General features: G+C 53.7%; 7 protein-coding genes across 7 annotated transcripts; 3 read left to right on the forward strand and 4 right to left on the reverse strand.

Annotated features, from left to right (window-relative positions):
* Positions 1–809: 809 nt before the first annotated feature.
* CCMA1212_010399 (uncharacterized protein) lies at positions 810–2,165 on the forward strand (the record flags this gene model as incomplete). The annotated part of the gene is made up of 1 exon (XM_073707446.1): positions 810–2,165. One exon carries the CDS (start codon positions 810–812, stop codon positions 2,163–2,165), a length of 1,356 nt encoding a protein of 451 aa, XP_073554087.1.
* Positions 2,166–4,614: 2,449 nt separating this feature from the next.
* CCMA1212_010400 (uncharacterized protein) lies at positions 4,615–6,422 on the forward strand (the record flags this gene model as incomplete). Its single annotated transcript, XM_073707447.1, has 3 exons — positions 4,615–4,896; positions 4,976–5,378; positions 5,524–6,422. The coding sequence occupies 3 exons, from the start codon at positions 4,615–4,617 to the stop codon at positions 6,420–6,422; spliced, it is 1,584 nt and encodes a 527-aa protein (XP_073554072.1).
* Positions 6,423–6,717: 295 nt separating this feature from the next.
* Positions 6,718–8,257, reverse strand: CCMA1212_010401 (uncharacterized protein; the record flags this gene model as incomplete). Its single annotated transcript, XM_073707448.1, has 5 exons — positions 8,021–8,257; positions 7,751–7,965; positions 7,216–7,658; positions 6,930–7,138; positions 6,718–6,863 (listed from the first exon to the last, which is right to left on the reverse strand). The coding sequence occupies exons 1-5, from the start codon at positions 8,247–8,249 to the stop codon at positions 6,718–6,720; spliced, it is 1,242 nt and encodes a 413-aa protein (XP_073554071.1). The 5' UTR covers positions 8,250–8,257.
* Positions 8,258–9,554: 1,297 nt separating this feature from the next.
* Positions 9,555–11,190, reverse strand: CCMA1212_010402 (uncharacterized protein; the record flags this gene model as incomplete). The annotated part of the gene is made up of 2 exons (XM_073707449.1): positions 10,359–11,190; positions 9,555–9,987 (listed from the first exon to the last, which is right to left on the reverse strand). Exons 1-2 carry the CDS (start codon positions 11,180–11,182, stop codon positions 9,555–9,557), a joined length of 1,257 nt encoding a protein of 418 aa, XP_073554074.1. The 5' UTR covers positions 11,183–11,190.
* Positions 11,191–11,929: 739 nt separating this feature from the next.
* Positions 11,930–13,012, reverse strand: CCMA1212_010403 (uncharacterized protein; the record flags this gene model as incomplete). Its single annotated transcript, XM_073707450.1, has 4 exons — positions 11,930–12,079; positions 12,217–12,409; positions 12,516–12,739; positions 12,782–13,012. The coding sequence occupies 4 exons, from the start codon at positions 13,010–13,012 to the stop codon at positions 11,930–11,932; spliced, it is 798 nt and encodes a 265-aa protein (XP_073554073.1).
* Positions 13,013–13,790: 778 nt separating this feature from the next.
* On the forward strand, positions 13,791–15,409 carry CCMA1212_010404 (1-aminocyclopropane-1-carboxylate synthase-like protein; the record flags this gene model as incomplete). Its single annotated transcript, XM_073707451.1, has 6 exons — positions 13,791–13,960; positions 14,017–14,541; positions 14,589–14,724; positions 14,783–14,865; positions 14,918–15,097; positions 15,148–15,409. The coding sequence occupies 6 exons, from the start codon at positions 13,791–13,793 to the stop codon at positions 15,407–15,409; spliced, it is 1,356 nt and encodes a 451-aa protein (XP_073554076.1).
* A 618-nt stretch (positions 15,410–16,027) lies between these two features.
* CCMA1212_010405 (uncharacterized protein) lies at positions 16,028–17,778 on the reverse strand (the record flags this gene model as incomplete). Its single annotated transcript, XM_073707452.1, has 5 exons — positions 16,028–16,624; positions 16,691–17,083; positions 17,148–17,331; positions 17,390–17,473; positions 17,531–17,778. 5 exons carry the CDS (start codon positions 17,776–17,778, stop codon positions 16,028–16,030), a joined length of 1,506 nt encoding a protein of 501 aa, XP_073554075.1.
* Between the last annotated feature and the right edge of the window lie 38 nt (positions 17,779–17,816).

Here is a 17,816-nt window from a genome sequence, read left to right on the forward strand (position 1 = left end):
GTGCATAAGGCGGAAACGCTGATTCGGCTCAGGCGGCGACAGAATCTCAGGTGGGAGAAGGGCACGCTGGCATGGATCTCTGTCGGTTGACGTCCGTTGGCCAGACCTGCCAGTTCGGGTAGATGGATGAACAGGGGGATCAGATCGGACGGCGCTAAACCAGGATATGGGACGGGAATCCTCCGTAGGACCAAATGAGGGCCGTCCGTGGTGGTTTCGGACTCGAGCCCGAAGGATCGGATGCTGCATTGACGAGGGAATTAGCCAAATGCGGTGACTATACGTAGTTGACGGTGGTTCAAACAGATGCTGTTGGTGTTGGTGGTATCGACATAAAGGGAAGGGGCATTGGCACTGACGGTGGCCAAGGAGAATCGATTACCGAAGGGGGGGATGAACCTCCTCATACCGGTCACACGGAGTTGCTGCTGATAGCTGCAATACTCACGATGAGCGGACAGTACAATTGTTGCTTGCCGACATCAGCGGTGATGTTGGTCGGATGGGAGAGGTATGAGGCTGCGTCTCCCTCCGCTTGATCGGGGGCAGGGCGGAACTGGAACGTCTGACGGCTGGGTGGGGAGAGCGATGCGAACGAGCTCACATGCCTCCGTTTGCCTCGAGACGTGAAGGGGCTGTATAAAGTGAGGGGGCTTCGTGAAAGGCGGCGAGATGGAAGTCTGATGAGCGACGAGGCTTTCGACAAACCCAAGCATATCATTGCATTCTTCCATCGACACAAAGAAGGACTCGCCTCTCGATACCACGTCACCTCTTATTCTGCGGCCCGAGCCCAAGTCAACATCACAATGGCTTTCCACACGGTAGGGAACTACACGTTCCAGTGGACAGACCTTCACCTGCCTCGAGAGAAGACTGATCCCCTGCGTCACGAGTACGACACACTGGGACACAACGCGGTCAAGAGGCTGCAGCAGGTTGCGCGGGAGAAGAAGGGAGAGGAATCCCTCAAGCCCACGCTCTGTCCCGCCGGCTTCGACATGTATGCCGTTCTCCGGGATCACCATGCCAAAGACGAAACCTTGAACCAGTTGTGGGACGAGGTCCATACAGTTTCAGACTGGGTGGACTGGGCGCAGATTGAGCGCGGGCAAAAGTTCTTTTACCGCTATGCTCCCGCCAACCTGATGGGCTTCATGCTGCAGGCATTCGTGGGCGAGAACTCTTCGTCACCTGGCGTCGTCGAAGTCTTGGTGCGAACAGGAGGCTTTTCGACAAAGGTGCTGCTGCGCCGACTGCTCGAGACCTTCCAGCATCTTCTCCAGGTGACGGCCAGCCTCGAGTCGATCCAGCCGGGAGGCACAGGCCACACAACGACGATTCGAGTGCGGTTGCTTCATGCTGCTGTGAGAGATAGAATCCTGCGTCTGGTCGAGACTCGTCGCGACTATTTTGACGTGGCCAAGTTCGGAGTGCCTGTCAATGTTCTCGACTCGATCCATTCTATTTGTGCGTACTCTTGTGGCCACATGTGGCTCCAACTGCCGCAGATGGGTGTGCTTCCCACCGAGCAGGAAAAGGCCGACTACATCGCGCTGTTCCGCTACGTCGGGTATCTGCTGGCCGCCCCTCACGAGTACTTCTCAAGCGTGGCTCAGGCCAAGGCCACGATGGAGAGCATGCTGTTGCACGAGCTGGAAGTCACCGAGACGTCGCGGATTGTGGGCCACAATTTGATCGAGTGTGTCAAGGACCTGGCGCCATTCCGCGTCTCCGTGGGCTTCATAGAGGCTGGTAGTCGGATCCTGAACGGCGATGAGATTTGTGATTTGCTGGGCTTTGGAAAGCCCGGGTTGCTGGCGTACGCCTGCTGGAGAGGCCACTGCTGGTTTGTTCAGAGCCTGGTGCAGAGATGGGTTCCAGGGGTCGACAGGGCGGTGGTACGTTACTTCAGAAATACGCTGTACGAGACAATTGTCAACAGCAAGAGGAGACTCGGAGAAGGATTGAAGATGGACTTCAAGTTCGTGCCGCAGATGGGCAAGCGGACGGGCAAAGAGGGCAGCGGACGGGCGAGATTCACTGGTTCGTTTGTTGATCGACCGCTGGAGATGTTTTATCTGCTAGTTTTTGGACTGGGATGCGTGGTTTGGCTGGCGATGGCAGCTGTAGTACTGCGAATGCATCTGTTGATGCTGTCGTGAGGTAAAGTGTAGTTGATGTTTCAGATGCAGGTGTGGTCGCACGTGATGTCGTCACGAGTCACAGTTCAATCAATGTTATCGATAGGTATCGTAATCAGCTTGAATCAGAGAATTATGCTCAATCAACGTTCAAATATGAGTCCATGAGAGAATCGCGTTCCATGCTTTGCTCTGATTCACAATACCCAAACTTGCCTCTAGGTTACGTCCGTTTTGAGTCCATCACCACTACGGATAATGAGGTGATGGTAGAATACGACGTCATACTGCAAACAACCTTGAAGCGCCCTCCACGCATGCGCTGAGTCAGCATTGTTAGTCACCTCAACTGCTGTCCCCGAGCCTGAGCAAAGACAAAGAGCTGAAACGCCAGCCGGCGAACTGGTTCCTGTTTGTAAATTGGATTCGATTTGCACCCACCCACCCAAGAGCAAACAACCTTGTATAGATTGCCCACCGCGGCTACACGCGCCACTAGAAGTGTTGCTCCTCAGCCCTGTGTGCGCCACTGGAGGTTTCTGTTTATTCCCGCCTTGTTTGAGAGGAGAGAGTGGGATATATTATCCCACCTGACGCTACCCCCTGCTAGGCTAGATGTTAAGATGCACTAGGCTCGGACCGGCTTAGCTACTGCTTGAACGGTCCAGTGGCTTGGCAGCTTGGGTCCTAATAATAATTCCAGCCGTTGGTGTGCCGCTAGCGAATTGCATTAAAATCTGACGGCGCCGTTGCCGATCCCCGGAGGCACGTTGTTGCGCGCCGAAGAGTAAGCGAGACCATCGGGATACGGCACCTTGGACGTCGCTGGGGGGGGGGGGGGCGAATACGGGGTAGCGAGGAGGTCAATGTACATTTTCATTTTACAAGCCGCGGCTTGTTGACTTGCTTAGGTAGTCGAGTTGAAGTGGGATAAGAAGGTCAACCTGTTGGCAAGTGCAGAAGAGGGAAAAGTTGGCAGAAAAGGAGAGAGTGGTGAGGCGGGACGGGTTGGGGGGCCTGGGGGGGGGCTGAGAATGATTCCAACCACCTGGAAGCTAGCGCAACAGAGCCTCACCTTGACTGCAGCCTGAAAAGAACGCAAGGAAAGCATGGAGAGAAAAGGGGCAACAATATACTAACTATTCAGCATGATGTTCAGCTATAACGGATGCTTCACGGCAGTGACAAAACAGAAAATGGACATCCGGCCTTCAATTGAGTGCCTGATTAGTCAGCATTGGGTAGCAACGGCACGAAAAAAGACAACCGAAAAAGAAGCCGGCCGGCCTGATGAATTTCGTTTGCTTGCAGGTCGGCGATCCAGGGGTGCTTTGGCTGGACGAACCATGGCTTATAGAGGACGATGACCTCCGTCGTTGGCCTCGTAATTCGTTAGCCTAGTAGGGCTCAGTCCACTCGGCCCCTGCCTCTGCAAGCACAGGGGGCATCACAGCCTGGCTGGTGGATACGAATTACATTTGATCACGTTGTGATTATGGGTTCCGGAGCAAATGCTCGCAGTTCTAGTACCAGGATACCCATCAAGGCGCGATGACGGGATGAATAGTAATCCTGAGCGCGGGGGGGACTCAGAGGACAGGGAGAGGAGAGACGACGAGAAATCTGGTGACGATACTGACAGATACAGAGAGATGAATTGCGTGCAAAGAGGACGCACCCCAATGCCCAGCACAGGGAAGCATCAGGGAAGCATCGTAGTAGCAATCCCAGAACAAATCAGAGCAGACGAACCATCCACGTCTATTCTCCCCTCTCTCACGCATACTCGTTCAGGGCTGACTGGTTCGGACAGGCCTGGCAAACGGGCTCCAAGAGGCAAAACACGCCTGATCTTTTGGGGTATAAGATTCAACGGCCCCAGTCGGTATTAATAGATGCCGCCGCTGAATGGCTGCCGTCTTAGCCTGATGCCCAGTTTGTCGTAGGTCAGCCGCATGTTATCGAATAGTACCTATCAATTACATGTAGGTTAGTATCTCTATACCTCGTGGAAACCGCCTCCACCTCTTGCCTTCATCTTGGTAATTTTTCCTCTTTGCAGCCTGATGCTTGCTGATGCTGATGCTGCCCCGTTTTATAGTGGCGCCGCTTTCGTCCGTCCGGGGGATCTGACAGGCTTTTTCTTCTTGACTGCTCTTTGGTCTCTGCGTGTCTCCTCCCTTTGGCTGACTGACTCGCTTCACTCTCTTCTCTTCTTCTCGTCCTCTCCCTCTTGCGCTGAACTCTTCTCCTCTTTTAATTACCCATTTCCTTGGGCCTTCTTGATTGTATTCTTGTTATTCTTTTCGTTTCCCTTTGTCTGTTTGCTCGAGTCAATTGGGCGGTGAACGGGCAACGCTGAGCTAAGCTGCCGCCTCTGCTTTTGCTCGAGCTTTAGCTTCAGCTTCTGCTTGTGGTATCGCCATCTCATCCTAATCTACCTACCTAATACCGCCGATTGTCCACAGCCATGGCCAAGTCGTGGAGCGTCGCCCTGCTGGCGGCCAGCAGCCTGATCGGCACGGCCAGCAGCACGTCCATGTTCGCCTTCTACACGGGGCCGCAGAAGGGCGTCCAGATCGGCATGCAGGACCCCAAGACGGGCGACATCTGGGTCAACGGCTGCAACTCCAACATCAACGGCGCGCCGCTGTTTCCGACGTCGCCTCACAATGTGCTGGCGACAACCAACAAGCCCAAGAAGGGGGGCAGCATCGCGGCCACGGGCTGGTGGGACTCGCAGCATGTGATTGTGAGTACATGCAGTATCGTGTCTTACTGAGGATACGGGCAACATGGGTGCGGTGCGTGTATCAGCTAATCGGCAGCAGGCCTCCATCTTCTGGCACTCAGAAAACGGCGACATCGTCAACGGTTACTACCAGTGCGACGGCGAGACTGGCATCCTTGTGTCGCAGGGCGAGTATGTCATCTCGCAAACGGCCAACATCCCGTCCTCGGACATCCACCCCAACACGGGGCTGGCCGTCGAGCTGCTGGGAAGCACCGCTGGCTATCGTGTCTTCTACCACGACAAGGACAGTCAGGTCCACTCCCTGTCTTACACGAACAAGATCAACTGGAACTACTACGGCGCCGTCTCCCAGGATCCCACGTTCGGCATGGCCCTGGCATCTGCCCATTCGTCTGACAACAACATCACCGTCGTCTTTCCCAAGAGCGCCAAGGACATTGAGGTGTCTCGCCTGAACGAGGACGGCACCTATCACATCTGTATGTCGAATCCTTTGTCTTTTCTCTCTTGTCTCGAGTGTTTAGACGTTTCATTGGTTGGTTCAGCATATGAATGTTTCAATGTTTCAACGTCTCACAAACCCCCCACGCAACTATATGCATAATCCAGAACTGACCCCTACAGCCACGTTTCCCGAGACAATCGAGAACACTCCCACAAACAATACAGCGCCCTCCAAGATCGACATCAACCCCAAGGTGCCCGCCAAGTTCACCCTGCCCGGCTGGAACGGCAAGCCCGGTGGCCTGGGCGTCGCCATCGACAGCGACTTTACCCGCACCGTCTTCTGGATCGGCACCGACAAGAAGCTGCACGAGGCCGCCAACATCAACTTCCAGTGGCAGATGATGCCCAACCAGTCCACCCATGCCTGGCCCCTGGCCGACGACGCAAACGCCGACCTAGCCGTCACCTACAACTTTGACTCAAGCGAGGCGTGGGTGTACTACGTGTCCAACAACACCATCATCCAGGCGTACCGCGGCTCCAACGGCACCTGGAGCAATGCTACCGCGGTGCCGACCTCGACCAGCATCCCCGGCAGCGGCGACAGCGGCTCCGACTCCGGCTCCGACGCGGGCGACGACGACAACAGCAGCCCCAGCACCGGCCTCTCCACGGGAGCCAAGGCAGGCATCGGCATCGGCGTCAGCGTGGGAGCGATCGGCGTTGGACTGCTCGGCCTGCTCTTCTTCCTCCGTCGGCGCCGCCAACGTGCCGCTGCCGCCGCCGCCGAGGCGGACAAGGAGCAGCCCACCACCAACATGGGTGAATACCAAGCCCCTAGCGAGCAGGCCTTGTACATGGCTGACGGGTCGTTAGCACCGGCATACACGCCGCAAATGCCGTACGACGCCCACGACCCTTCCAAGAAGACCACGCCCGACATGACCATGAGCAGCATGCACAGCAGCAACGTGGTGTCGCCGCTCGTCGAGATGGAGCAGCCACCCACAATTCACGAGCTGCCGCCAACCAACTTTACCTATGAGCTTCCTGCTGATAACGTGGAGCGCAGGTGACTCCTGGGGAACGGCACTGATGGCCAATAGTAGAACGGGGTTTCTCATATGTCTTATGCTTCTTTGTGTCATGTATTTTCACCATATACCTACCTTATGTCTCCTTGGATATCAATCTTTTTAGAGCAAAAAGAGTTTTGAATAAGCATTAGCGATTTTGTTTGTTGAAAGGACACGCATTTATTCATAATCATATTTACACTTCTTTTCTCTGCTCTAATCACTATACCATGGTGTTGTCTGCCATTTGACGGATATCCATGGAACTGTACATGCTTGGATTAGTGCTTACAGGTTATTTCACTGCCGCGGCAAAGGCAGCGGCTTTCTGGCCCCCGAGTTCCAAATAGAACGCAGTGTCAGCAAACGTGTTGTCGTAACCAACGAACTTTTCGTTGGCAGGGAGTTGGTTCGTCTTTAAGCAGGGCAGACTTTGGGTTCCTGCACAAGCAAGAGAGATGTTAGGCATCGATTAGGCTTAAAGGGAATGGGTATAGTAAAACGTACCCTCGTTGATCTCATCGAACATGGCGTTAAAGGCAAACAGCGGCTTGACGGGCAGGGACGTGATGGCGTCGGCCTGCATGGAGTAAAAGGAGCCGTTGTATCGGGGGAAGTAGTCGAAGTTGGCGGGCGTGGTGACGCCATTGAGGTGGTAGGCGGAGGTGCCGGGCCAGATCAGGGGGGCGTGGTCGATGCCGAGGGACTGGAGGGTTCTGTTGGCCAAGTCAGTCGACACGGCTCGACGCTCGACGAGAATTTGACCATGGAAGTTGTTCCAGTTAACACTCACTGAGAGTCGGGAATCTGCGTCGTCGTGCGATATCCGTTCTTGTATCCTCCCTCGCTGTAACTCCCCACCGTCCACGGGCTGATCAAGTTGGCCGCCTTGTACGCCGCAGCAAACCCGGTGTTGGCCCTCACGTCGGTCCCAAAGTTGGCCGGCACGCCGTACCCGACGTACGCCCCGGCGCCCTTGAGCTGCGCGGCAATGTTGGCGCCGTCGGTGACGTTGATGTGGACGGTCGGGAAGCCGACGCCAAAGACCATGACGGCCGGCTTGCCGTTGTGGTGGAGGTAGGCCGGCGAGGAGGTGTAGGGCTTCACCTTGGCGTTGTAGTCGGCCAGGATCTGGGCGGCGACGCTGCCGGTTGCCGAGTTTCCGCCCGAGGCGTCGTATTCCACCATGAAGCCTCGGCCGTACTTGACGGCGGCGGCTTCGACTTGGTTGAGGATCTGTGCTTGTTAGTCAAGGTGTCCCGTTGTGATGGTTGAGTCTCTTCTGCTCATAGACTCGACTCAATCTGGATGGGCCATATGCAACTTACCGTGATGAAGGAGGCATCATCCAAGTGACTCAAGAATCGCTGGACAATGGCTCCGTCAATGCCATATTGCTGCATCCACTTGAAGTGCAAGTCGACAACTCCCTCGCAGGTATTGTCATACAGCTGCACCGGCTGCCCATTGGGGGCCTTCAGGGTGGAAGCGAACAGGCAGTTTGCCGGATACTGGCTGACATCAGGCACAAACTCGAATTCGACTACAACACTCGTCAGGCCTATCCTCATACTCTTGCTCTGCGAAGAGAAACATACCATTTCCGGGACCGGGAGTCCCGCCGTTGGGAGACCAGTGATTGTTGACGCCCGCCGCTGGCTTGCGGAACCAGCCCTGGTAGCCGTAGAGCCATTTGCCCTTCAACGTCGAAGTATCAATAGCAGTTGCCCTGGTGTGTTCCTGATGAGCCCTCGCGTGGTTGTCGTGGCTGTGGGCTGTTACGGCGGCCGCAGCAGCCAGCAGCAATGAACACAAAGAAGCACGCATCGTAACAGCTGATTCAGAGAGACAACCGAGCTCCTTATTTCTTGTTACAGCAAGAGATCAACCGCTCCAGCTTCGGCGTTTAGTCTGGGAGCGGGTCTCGTATATATTGCTTTCTGTATCTTAACAACCATTCAACTTCTGTCCTTCATACACACGCACGCACGGAGTGTATTGCTGGCATGGCTAATCCATGGCCTCAAACTGCCGGTGAGCCAGTTGTCTCGGCACCATCGTCAGCATAGCGCGGCACCGGCAGTGCAAAGGAAAAAGGCCCGATGAGGCGACGCGGATATCAATCCCTGTCTACAGCAACAACAGGGCACTTGAGCGCGTTGCTGAAGGAAACAACAAATGGCTGGACACGTTCTCGATGGATGTCGGCAGTGCTGTCTGGATCGCATAGAGGAGGTACGCGTATGTATGGGGTTGAATGCTACCCTGATGGCACAAGTGATCAGTCGCGTGTAACATTACTCTTGGTTGTGGTTGTCGGATGTTGAGTGCCGGGCGGGTGACGTTTCCTGCGCTTTTCCGTCGGATGGGCGACTGAAAGATATAAGCTACCCAAGTATACGTCCATCGAGTACTGCTCATCACATCATGCTCCCGGCGAGGGTGTATGGAGAATACATGACACTGAACCAACATTGTCGCCTTGAAGATAGCCTCGATTTATCAGCTTTATGAGCCTTCTACTCAAGGTAGAGCAGCTTCAACTTGAGGCAAGTTTCGCTTCTGCGGCGATCATATGTGCCTAATGACCTTCTTCAATCACGCTTTTCCGCTTCGCAGTAGCGGTCAGAGAACTAAACAGTTTCTTATAAACAGACCAGTCCTAGGTTTCCATTCCATGTGGAGAAAGATTGTGTCGCATTGGCCACTAAGGCTTACTGCCTTAGTTGAGATGTGAAATGGGAAGCTCCTCCAGAAGGATAGGCACTATTCGTAGATCAAATCATACAATCGGACGAGGATGGACTATCGCTAAGAATAGCTGTGTCTTCTGCTGATGCCCCATCTGAGAGCTACCTAGTCTCTGCTTGGAGGAGATCATACGTGACACATCATGCGTTGAGCCAGGCGGATACATCCATAGGTAGCGGTGTCTTGAAGCGGTGCAGGGATATATACTGATCCGACTATGTAGATGATGACTCTGTTCATTCTGTTCTCCCGAAGGCTGAAAGGCCTTGTCAAAGTTTAAGAGAGTGGCACCAAATAACTGTACTCTCATCTCTCAATAGCCAAACGGAGACCTTTCATCACTTGTCCGCACCAAGTCGAGTCCATCCCACACAGCCGCCGCTATTCATCCTCCCTACTCTTTGAGGCATCGGAGTTCAGAGTTGCAATCTCCTCCAACCAAATCGCCTTCCCCTCCTCATTGAGCTGCCCAATCAGTAAAGCCTCTGCCTTCGTCATCGTGCCGTCCCTGCCCGTTCCGCGCGCCGTATGTCTATCGGCAAACGTATTCCCGTCGCGTATAAAGTGGTGACACTCAACAGCGACAGACGTCGTCCTAGCGCGTATGTCTCTTATGTAGGGGACGAAATCTTCCCACGGCATGGGGTTCTGATTGACCGTGATGAGAGACTGCCTTGTGTAGAGATTGAGGAGACTGCTTTCGAGATCCGAGTCGGGACAGTTGAAGGCGGCATGGAGGGCGGCAGCAAAAGTGTCTTTGTTGGCAAAGGGGCTGGGTGTCGGCATGATGTCCGTGAGTCGAACCGTTGCTGACCTGGCTAGGAAATGACAAATGGGGAGCTTTCAATGATCTGGTGCGATGATATTTCAATCTATTTGTATGCGTACAATAGTGCAGGTAAATGAATTCAGAAGCCTTGTCAGCTTACCGAGTATGTTTTGGCTGAAACCGCACAGTGTTCGTCATTGGAGTTTACTTTCTTTTATCCGGCATCAAGTGATACTGCTGAGTCTGACAACGATCGAGGGCCAAGAAACTATATATAAACCGCATAACTAGTCCAGCCTTATAATGACAACTTCGAGGTTCATGTTTCGCCAATATGAGCTCATGGCAGCTGCAAATCCCCCTTGGTCACCAGCTCCGAAAGTCGAAGTATGTAGTTCCCTATCCTCTTCGGATACGCCTTGATGACAGCAGCCTCCATATCCTGCCACGTCGTCGTCTCTGCATCGAGCTCTGCCCATGTGCGAAGGTACTTCTTGGTTGCCTCCAGGTGCTCAACCCCGAATCCATCAGTGGGCAGTCGGTGAGAGGGGACGACGACCTTGGGATGCAGCTTGGCGATCTGGTCGAGGGCGTCAATCCATTTCTGACGAAGCTCGGGTGTCGTGTTTTCGGCAAGGTACTGATAACATCCACCGTATACAACGTCCCCTCCAACGACGAGATCCAGAGAGGGCACGTGAAGCACGGTTGACGAGCCAGTATCACCGCCGACGACTTCAACGGCACGAAACTCGTGACCACCCACATTGAAGTGGTCTTTTCCCTTGGGGAGGACCTCTACCGTGAGATTCGGCTTCGGGTTCTCCTGCAGCTCTGGGAATGTCGCCGCCCAAAAACCGTCCCAGGTGGCAGGGGCAAGCTGTTCTTGCATGTGCTCGTAGGTGCCCTGCGTTGCACGAATAACGGCATCAGGGAAACGCTCCTGAATGACACCAGCACCAAAGAAATGGTCGCCGTGGCCGTGCGTGATGTAGATGGTGGCCAGCTTGCGGCCCTCGATCACTTCAGCGATCCAGTCAGCCACGGTCTCTGCGCGAGATCGAACGGTGGGAGCGTCGACCAACACAGCCTCATCGCGAGTTGTAATGAGAGTAAATGTGGTGGGATTGAAGACGACGGGGTCTGAGAAGCTTTGGCCGGCGAAGTTGACCGGAACAGGAGAGTCCCAGTATGTGTAGGCCTGGATGTTGTGGCCTTGGGCGATGGGGGTGGCACCCATGATGTTTGCTTATTGGTGGCTTTGGTTGTTTGAAGGCTTGATGGAATGATCTGGTCTGATTGATCGATTGATTCAACATCTTGGGCAGGCTTTCAAGGACCTTATATGCTTGGGCCGTCTGAACACTTACCTCAGCTGAAGAACGGAATGTTCCGTATGGTTGCCAATCCGGGCGTCGGATTAGTGATCTCTGGCCATGTGTGCGATTGCAGGTAACAAGCCACTGCATCCTCGTCTGGAGAGGGCTTTGCAGCATCAGCGCCACCGATCAATCCAACCTGTTCATGTACACGGACAGCTCGTATGTGTATGACCAGCTAAACATCGAACTGGCGCGTCCACAGGGTTTGGCCAGGCGGGACTTTCCTAATGTGTGATGAGAAATCATTGGGATTCACTAAACATTATTTGTGATCAGCTCAAGCAGACGTGAGCGCCGTTCCATACAAATAACCACAGTGGCATAGTGCTCTGCACTGTACAAGCAAACAGACGGCGTTGTCATGACGTTTATTCGTACCTGCTAAGTGAAGTTCAGATTCTTTGGCATCCGCCGATGGCAGAGCAGATACTGTTGGTATGGACTGGCGCCCACAGGTTGTTTTGTGATGAAGTTGTATGCCAGTCCACTCTCTTTGCCATCCGGCTGACTGAAAGCAGTCCGCGAGAATCTGAGAGAAGGCTCGAGCTGGAGCCGCAACTTATGCTGTGCGCAGCTTGGCGATGGGGACCATATGAGCTCACGGGTCAGGCACGCAATATGTGAGACGTCGCCATGAAGATGGACGGATCGTCGTGCGCAATGTTACCGATGAACGGCGACAGCATGGTCGAAAGATGACGACTGGGTCCAACGGGGCTCGAGTGAAGCATCACCACGAAAGCCAATGCAGCAGTCTGAATGCGGATTGCACACAAAGGGACGGGATTGTCCCGGCTCTCGTTGATGCTGCCGACGAGTCTTCTGAAGCTTTTGTTGCCGACGGCCAAGGTCTCGGCTAAAGAACGATGGGTCGAGAAATACCCATACTCACCTTGAGATCAGCCTTGCCTTGCAGATAGCGACAAGCGTCACCGGAGGTAGGGTCGTCGAAGATGGCGTCCCTTGAGCAGGGCTGGTCATTCTCGAGGAGACGTTGGCTGAAGGCATCGTGCGAATCTGCAATGCCCAGCCCGCGAGTGCGCATGTGGTGTTCGCGTCTCGAAGCAGCAGTTCGCAGCCTCTGTCTGTATAGGATCAGACTTTCCATTCGACAGCTCTACACTGCCAGAGATGAGAGCTGAGGAACCCTGCATCTCTTGTGACGCAATGCTCGAGGGTGAGGCTTCCTACCGGCAAGCAGGCGTCCGAGCAGAGGCGTCTTTGCTGGGCCGGCGTGCCACTTCGGCCGCGCTTCCTTTCGGCCAGGATGCAGTCAGACCGATCGGCTCGGTGATACCAGTGTTGCACTTGAAGGCGCGGAGCTTTGGGAGAGACTCGAAGACGTCGGAAGAAGCTTGAGAGAATGGGCTCGATCGTCGTCGTTGTCGAGGTGCTGCCGATGCGTACCGCCCAAGCTAGGTTTCGTAGGAGATGGCAGTGGAGGCGTCTCGAGCTACCGTGTCATGGAAGGTGGTGATGACAAGCTGGAAAGCGTCTGCTATGAGGACGCATTTTCGATTGCTGGCCACTATCGTCAGCGTCAGCGATGCTCTCCGTTTGGCGGTTCGTGGAAACAGGGATACCTTCTTCGGCAGCTGCCAGTACGCGCTGCCTTCGGGCCTGGCCATTGGCCTTGTACTGGCCATGATAACGAGGTCTCCAAAAGCCGGTGGTGCGATGCTTTCCATCGCTACGACGTTCATTGAAGAAAGATGTTGGAAGCTGAAGGAGATGGACTTTGAATAGCTTATGGAAACTGAAACGATTAGGCGGCAAAGGCGGTCAGTTCTACAGTGGACGGACTCAACTGTAGGCAGCTGATCAGGGCACTTTGATGCCGGCGGGCGCCTGCAAGGTGCACTAACACCACTCGCTCACAGCGGACCGCTAGGCGCTGGAGATGCCCAGGCTGGAAGGCAATCAAGACCTGGCCCGGTGACTTGATTATCGGCTCAAACGAGAGGGACTGTGAACCAGCCTTATCAAAATCTTTGCCTCCCGGTTTGAGTGTCACGGTCTGGACTCATGATGATGCCTGAGAGAGCGGAAGCTATAGTGCTGCACAAGTGTGACCGTTTGAGAGAGCAGTTTGTGAGCATCAAATGACCAAGTCACGGAGAGCGGCCAGAACCTCGATTCTGACATGGCTTGAGTACTCGTATAGCCCATCTATATCCTCGCCATGAGAGGTTGCGGTTCGCCAGTTGGTCTCACTTGAGCTTATGAAGGGAATCTCTGCCATTCCCGTGTATATAGCATTCCTCACTGAGAGTTTCATTGGCTTGTGTGGGCTGTGGCTTGAACGGCAAAAGAATGATCCATTTACGTCACGTCATTCCCCGACGTCAGCTTCGAAGAGAAGTGAGCAAGATGAAGATTACACAGACTTTGAACGTTGTGAGGAATGAGAAGTAGTTTTTGTTTACTGAAGTGTTGGCACGAAAGAAACCACTTCAATGCGGAGAGATGCAACGGCAAGTCACTGCTGTCGCCAAGATGCTGTCACGAAGAGCGCTCGCCAATATTCAGCCCAACGACATTAAAAGCGTCATGGCCAAGGGATCATCCAATGCTTACGACGTTCACACTAATCCATCGGGAATAATCTCACTCGGAGTAGCAGAGAACAGACTCATGTGAGGTTCTCATGAGACGACTAGCAGTGCTTGACGCTCATCATTTCATAAACTAGGCACGATGAGATAGCAGCTCACATCAACTCTCACCTGTCCATCACGAAGCGATGCCTGACGTACGGCGACGGGTCAGTTGGCTCGGACCAGCTGCGGCAGAGCATTGCCAGTTTCATGAACAGGACAGCATTTCAACCCAGAAAACCCGTCGGAATGAAACACGTCACAGTCCTTTCGGGTGTCTCATCCATCATCGACTGTCTTGCCTTTAGCCTCTGTGAAGCTGGAGAGGGAGTCCTCCTTGGACGTCCTACATATGTGGGATTCATCAGCGATCTCGTGAGTCGTGCTGGAGTGAAGCCGGTTCTCGTCGATTTTGAGCGTCGATCGAAGGCTGTTCATCCCATGTCATTAGAGGCTGTCGAGTGCTATGAGGATGCCTTGATCCAATCTGTGCAGAATGGGACACCGGTGAGAGCGCTGCTTTTATGTCATCCGCACAATCCTTTCGGTTTATGCTATGACTCTCGAGTGCTGGAGGCGTATCTGGACTTGTGTTCAAAACACAGGATTCACTTCATCAGGTATGCTCATGATAACGTCCAAGGGAAAATGTGCTGAGGTCTGCTAGCGACGAAGTGTACGCGAATTCCATCTTCGCCAGCACAGACTTTCCCTCACCCCCAGCGTTCACATCTGTCCTCGCTTTAGCCATCAACAAGCATATCGACCCATCCATGGTTCATTGTCTGTATGGCATGAGCAAGGTAAGCCATCTCACTTTTCCTCATGAGTCCGTCTCTAGTTCTCACCCTCCAGCTGTAGGATTTCAGCTCCAATGGTGTCAGACTCGGGGCCCTCATCTCTCAGGACAATCCTGATCTTCATGCAGCCATACGTGCGATATCGTGAGCTGTCCACACTCATTGCCCGTATTTGAATGGCTGATCAATACTAAAGTTGGCGACAATGCAGGAAATTTGCTTGGCCATCGTCCCTGGCGGACGCAGCATGGTGTGGCATTTTGACGGATGAAGCCTTTCTCCAGACATATCTCCGGACTCTCACCCAAAGACTATCCGCCGCCTACGAGCACTGCATTGCGCTCCTGAAGCGTCACAGCGTCCCATACGTACCGGCGTAAGTCGTCACATTTACCGCAAATGTCGCCGATGTCTGACTCCCCACAGTCATGCTGGACCATTCATTTGGATTGACCTCTCGAAATACCTCTCTTCGCCCTCGGTGGAAGCGGAGCGTGAGCTGGCGTGGAAGATGATTGGAAAAAAAGTATGGCTGGCCACCGGTGAGGCATATCGTTCGGAGCGGCCGGGCTGCTTTCGGATTACTTTTGCTGTTGACAAGGCCGAGCTTGAACTTGGGATCCAGAGGTCAGTTCGTGCCGCCGTTGTGGGAAGCCTCTTGCTGACCAGTCTCGCCGTAGAGTGGTAGAATGCCTGAAGTGAGGATGGTGATGGTCGAAAACGCCTCAAGTGCCCAATCCTTATTGCGATACTCAATTTTTTTTTTTCGCTCTAGCAATCTTCTCTTCACTCGTCGTCGTTTTTCAAGCAGCTACCTAACCCAGGCCGTGAATTATTGTATCGTATTTGGTGAAAAACAACAAGGTTCAGACCTAGGAGATTACTGAGGCTTATATTTCAACAATATTTGGCCCTTTCTGATCTCATCCGGGCCTCTATCCGACTCGGTGGGAATAGCTCTCACTCATACGCTCTAACAGTGCCAAGATGTCCGCAGACACGCTGCCCTTCGGACTTCCCGCCTTGCGACTACCGAAGCTGTCTGAAATGATTGATCTGGTCTGTTTATTGAGGTAAATGGTGAGACTGGGCTCGGGCTTTCCCACAGCAGCTTGAGCGGTAAACGGCAATCCTCTTCAGAGTAAAACTTGGCATCGAAGTTGCAGCACACGGCAACAACATCTACGCTCATGGTCACGCCAGAACTTGATTTGAAGCCTTGACTTGTATTGCCAAGCCATGGCCCCCCGAGCCATCCAGAAGACATTATTTTACTGGCCCAATTCCAGGCCTCGTGTACGAGAAGTTACAAAGTATACAATGTGACTCTCTGTCCAGAGACCTCTGCCTCCCTCAGCAGCTTGACATTCTCTCTCCGGAGCAAGAACTTCAGCAACGTAGAACACCCAATACTGATAAAAGAGAACACCATCATCAATATCATGGCAAGCGCATACCGAGGTTCATCTTGTGGACGAAAGAAATACGGGCTCCAGATGTTCCCCAGCTGGGCGAGAAGATTAATAATGGCCGTCGCAGCAGCCCGCTTCTCGGGCGTCTGGTTCAGCGTGCTCGCAGCCCACGAGTATACCATGGCGTTGGCTGCAAAAGCGCCGGAGCAGTAGAGGAAAGACGCAAAGTAGCGGGCTCCAACGTTGAGCGTTGCCGTGGAGATGATGAAGCCTACGGCTGCAACCGCCATTGGTATCGAGATGTGGTAGCTTCTTTCGTTGCGGCGGTCGCTGTGGTAAGCAACTGCGAATGATACAGCGGCGCCAACGAGGTATGGAGGTGCGGTGAGGACGAGCGTGATGGTCTGCGAGCCGATGTGAAAGCCGCTGACGATGGTGGGGAAAAAGTAGTTGAAGCCGTAGGCAGTGTGGTTCGAGCAAAGGAGAAGTACCTGAATAGCAAACCACGTTAGTGATGGAACAGACATGTGTAGGTATAAAAAAGGCAGGTGACCTACAAATATCCAGGTCCTGGTGTCTTTGAGGGCAAGGCGCACGCCGTGCCAGACAGATCGGTCAGCCTCTGGGAGAGACACGCGATCGAGAGCCATTCTCTTGGCAGCCAGCTCGCGTTCTTCCTTTGTGAGAAGCCACTTGCCACTTCCAGTCTTGGACTCTATGTAATCAGGAAGAAGGAAGAAGGCGACCAAGGCGGCGAAGAAACTGCCCGCGCCGTCGATGATGAAGAGCCACTGCCAGCCCGCGATATTCCTGGCTCCATCAAGGCCTGAGAATACGCCGGCCGCAATCAAGCCCGAGAACGCCGTTGCGAGAACAAGACCCGAGTATAAGACGGCAGTGCGTAGAGCTAGTTCTTTCCTTGTATACCAGCAGGACAAGAGATAGAAGGCCTATCGGTAAGCAGAGGTTAGCACAATTACTCAGGGGTTGTAGGGGCAGTCAGTTGTAACTCACACCTGGGAAGAAAGGAGCTTCTACGATTCCGAGGAAGAAACGAACTGCAACCAGGCCCCCATAGCTTGTTGCGGCTGCCGTGGCGGCGGACACGCACGACCAGATGGCGACACATGCAGGCAAATAGATGCTGGGCCTGATACGAGTAATGAGCATGTTGGACGGGAGCTGGGCAAGCATGTATCTATCTTTGAGTTAGACAACGACAGCCAACGTAGCAAATATGTCAAGTATGGACTGACCCAACATTCAAGATGGACACAGCGGTATTGAAATCGTCGCCGGTTAATCCGAGGTCTCGCTCAAAGGAGTTCAGCCTGGCTTGACTAAGACTCCACGTTAGCATATAGGGGAACAATACTGTTTCGTGTGAGGAAACATACGAGATGTTGTTTCGGTCGAGGTAGTTAAACAAGTATAAAACCCATACCACTGGGAGGAGGGTCATGTCGAGTTTGCGGACCAATTTCTTTTCGCGCGCTCGCCATTCTGGTGTTTCAAGGGGCCCCTCCTGAACAAGCTCGCCCTTCTCAGGGCTGATATCAGGCATTGTCTCTAAGTGCTCGTGGCTGGGTGCATTCTCCTTGACGGGAGTAGCCAGGTCATCCTTGGAGACTGTGTCTGAGCTCATGATTGAGTCTCGAGAAGGAGCAAATTGAGGTCTATGTG

Source organism: Trichoderma ghanense, assembly GCF_004382785.1.
Source record: "Trichoderma ghanense strain CCMA-1212 chromosome Unknown scaffold_25, whole genome shotgun sequence".
Lineage (NCBI taxonomy): Eukaryota > Fungi > Ascomycota > Sordariomycetes > Hypocreales > Hypocreaceae > Trichoderma > Trichoderma ghanense.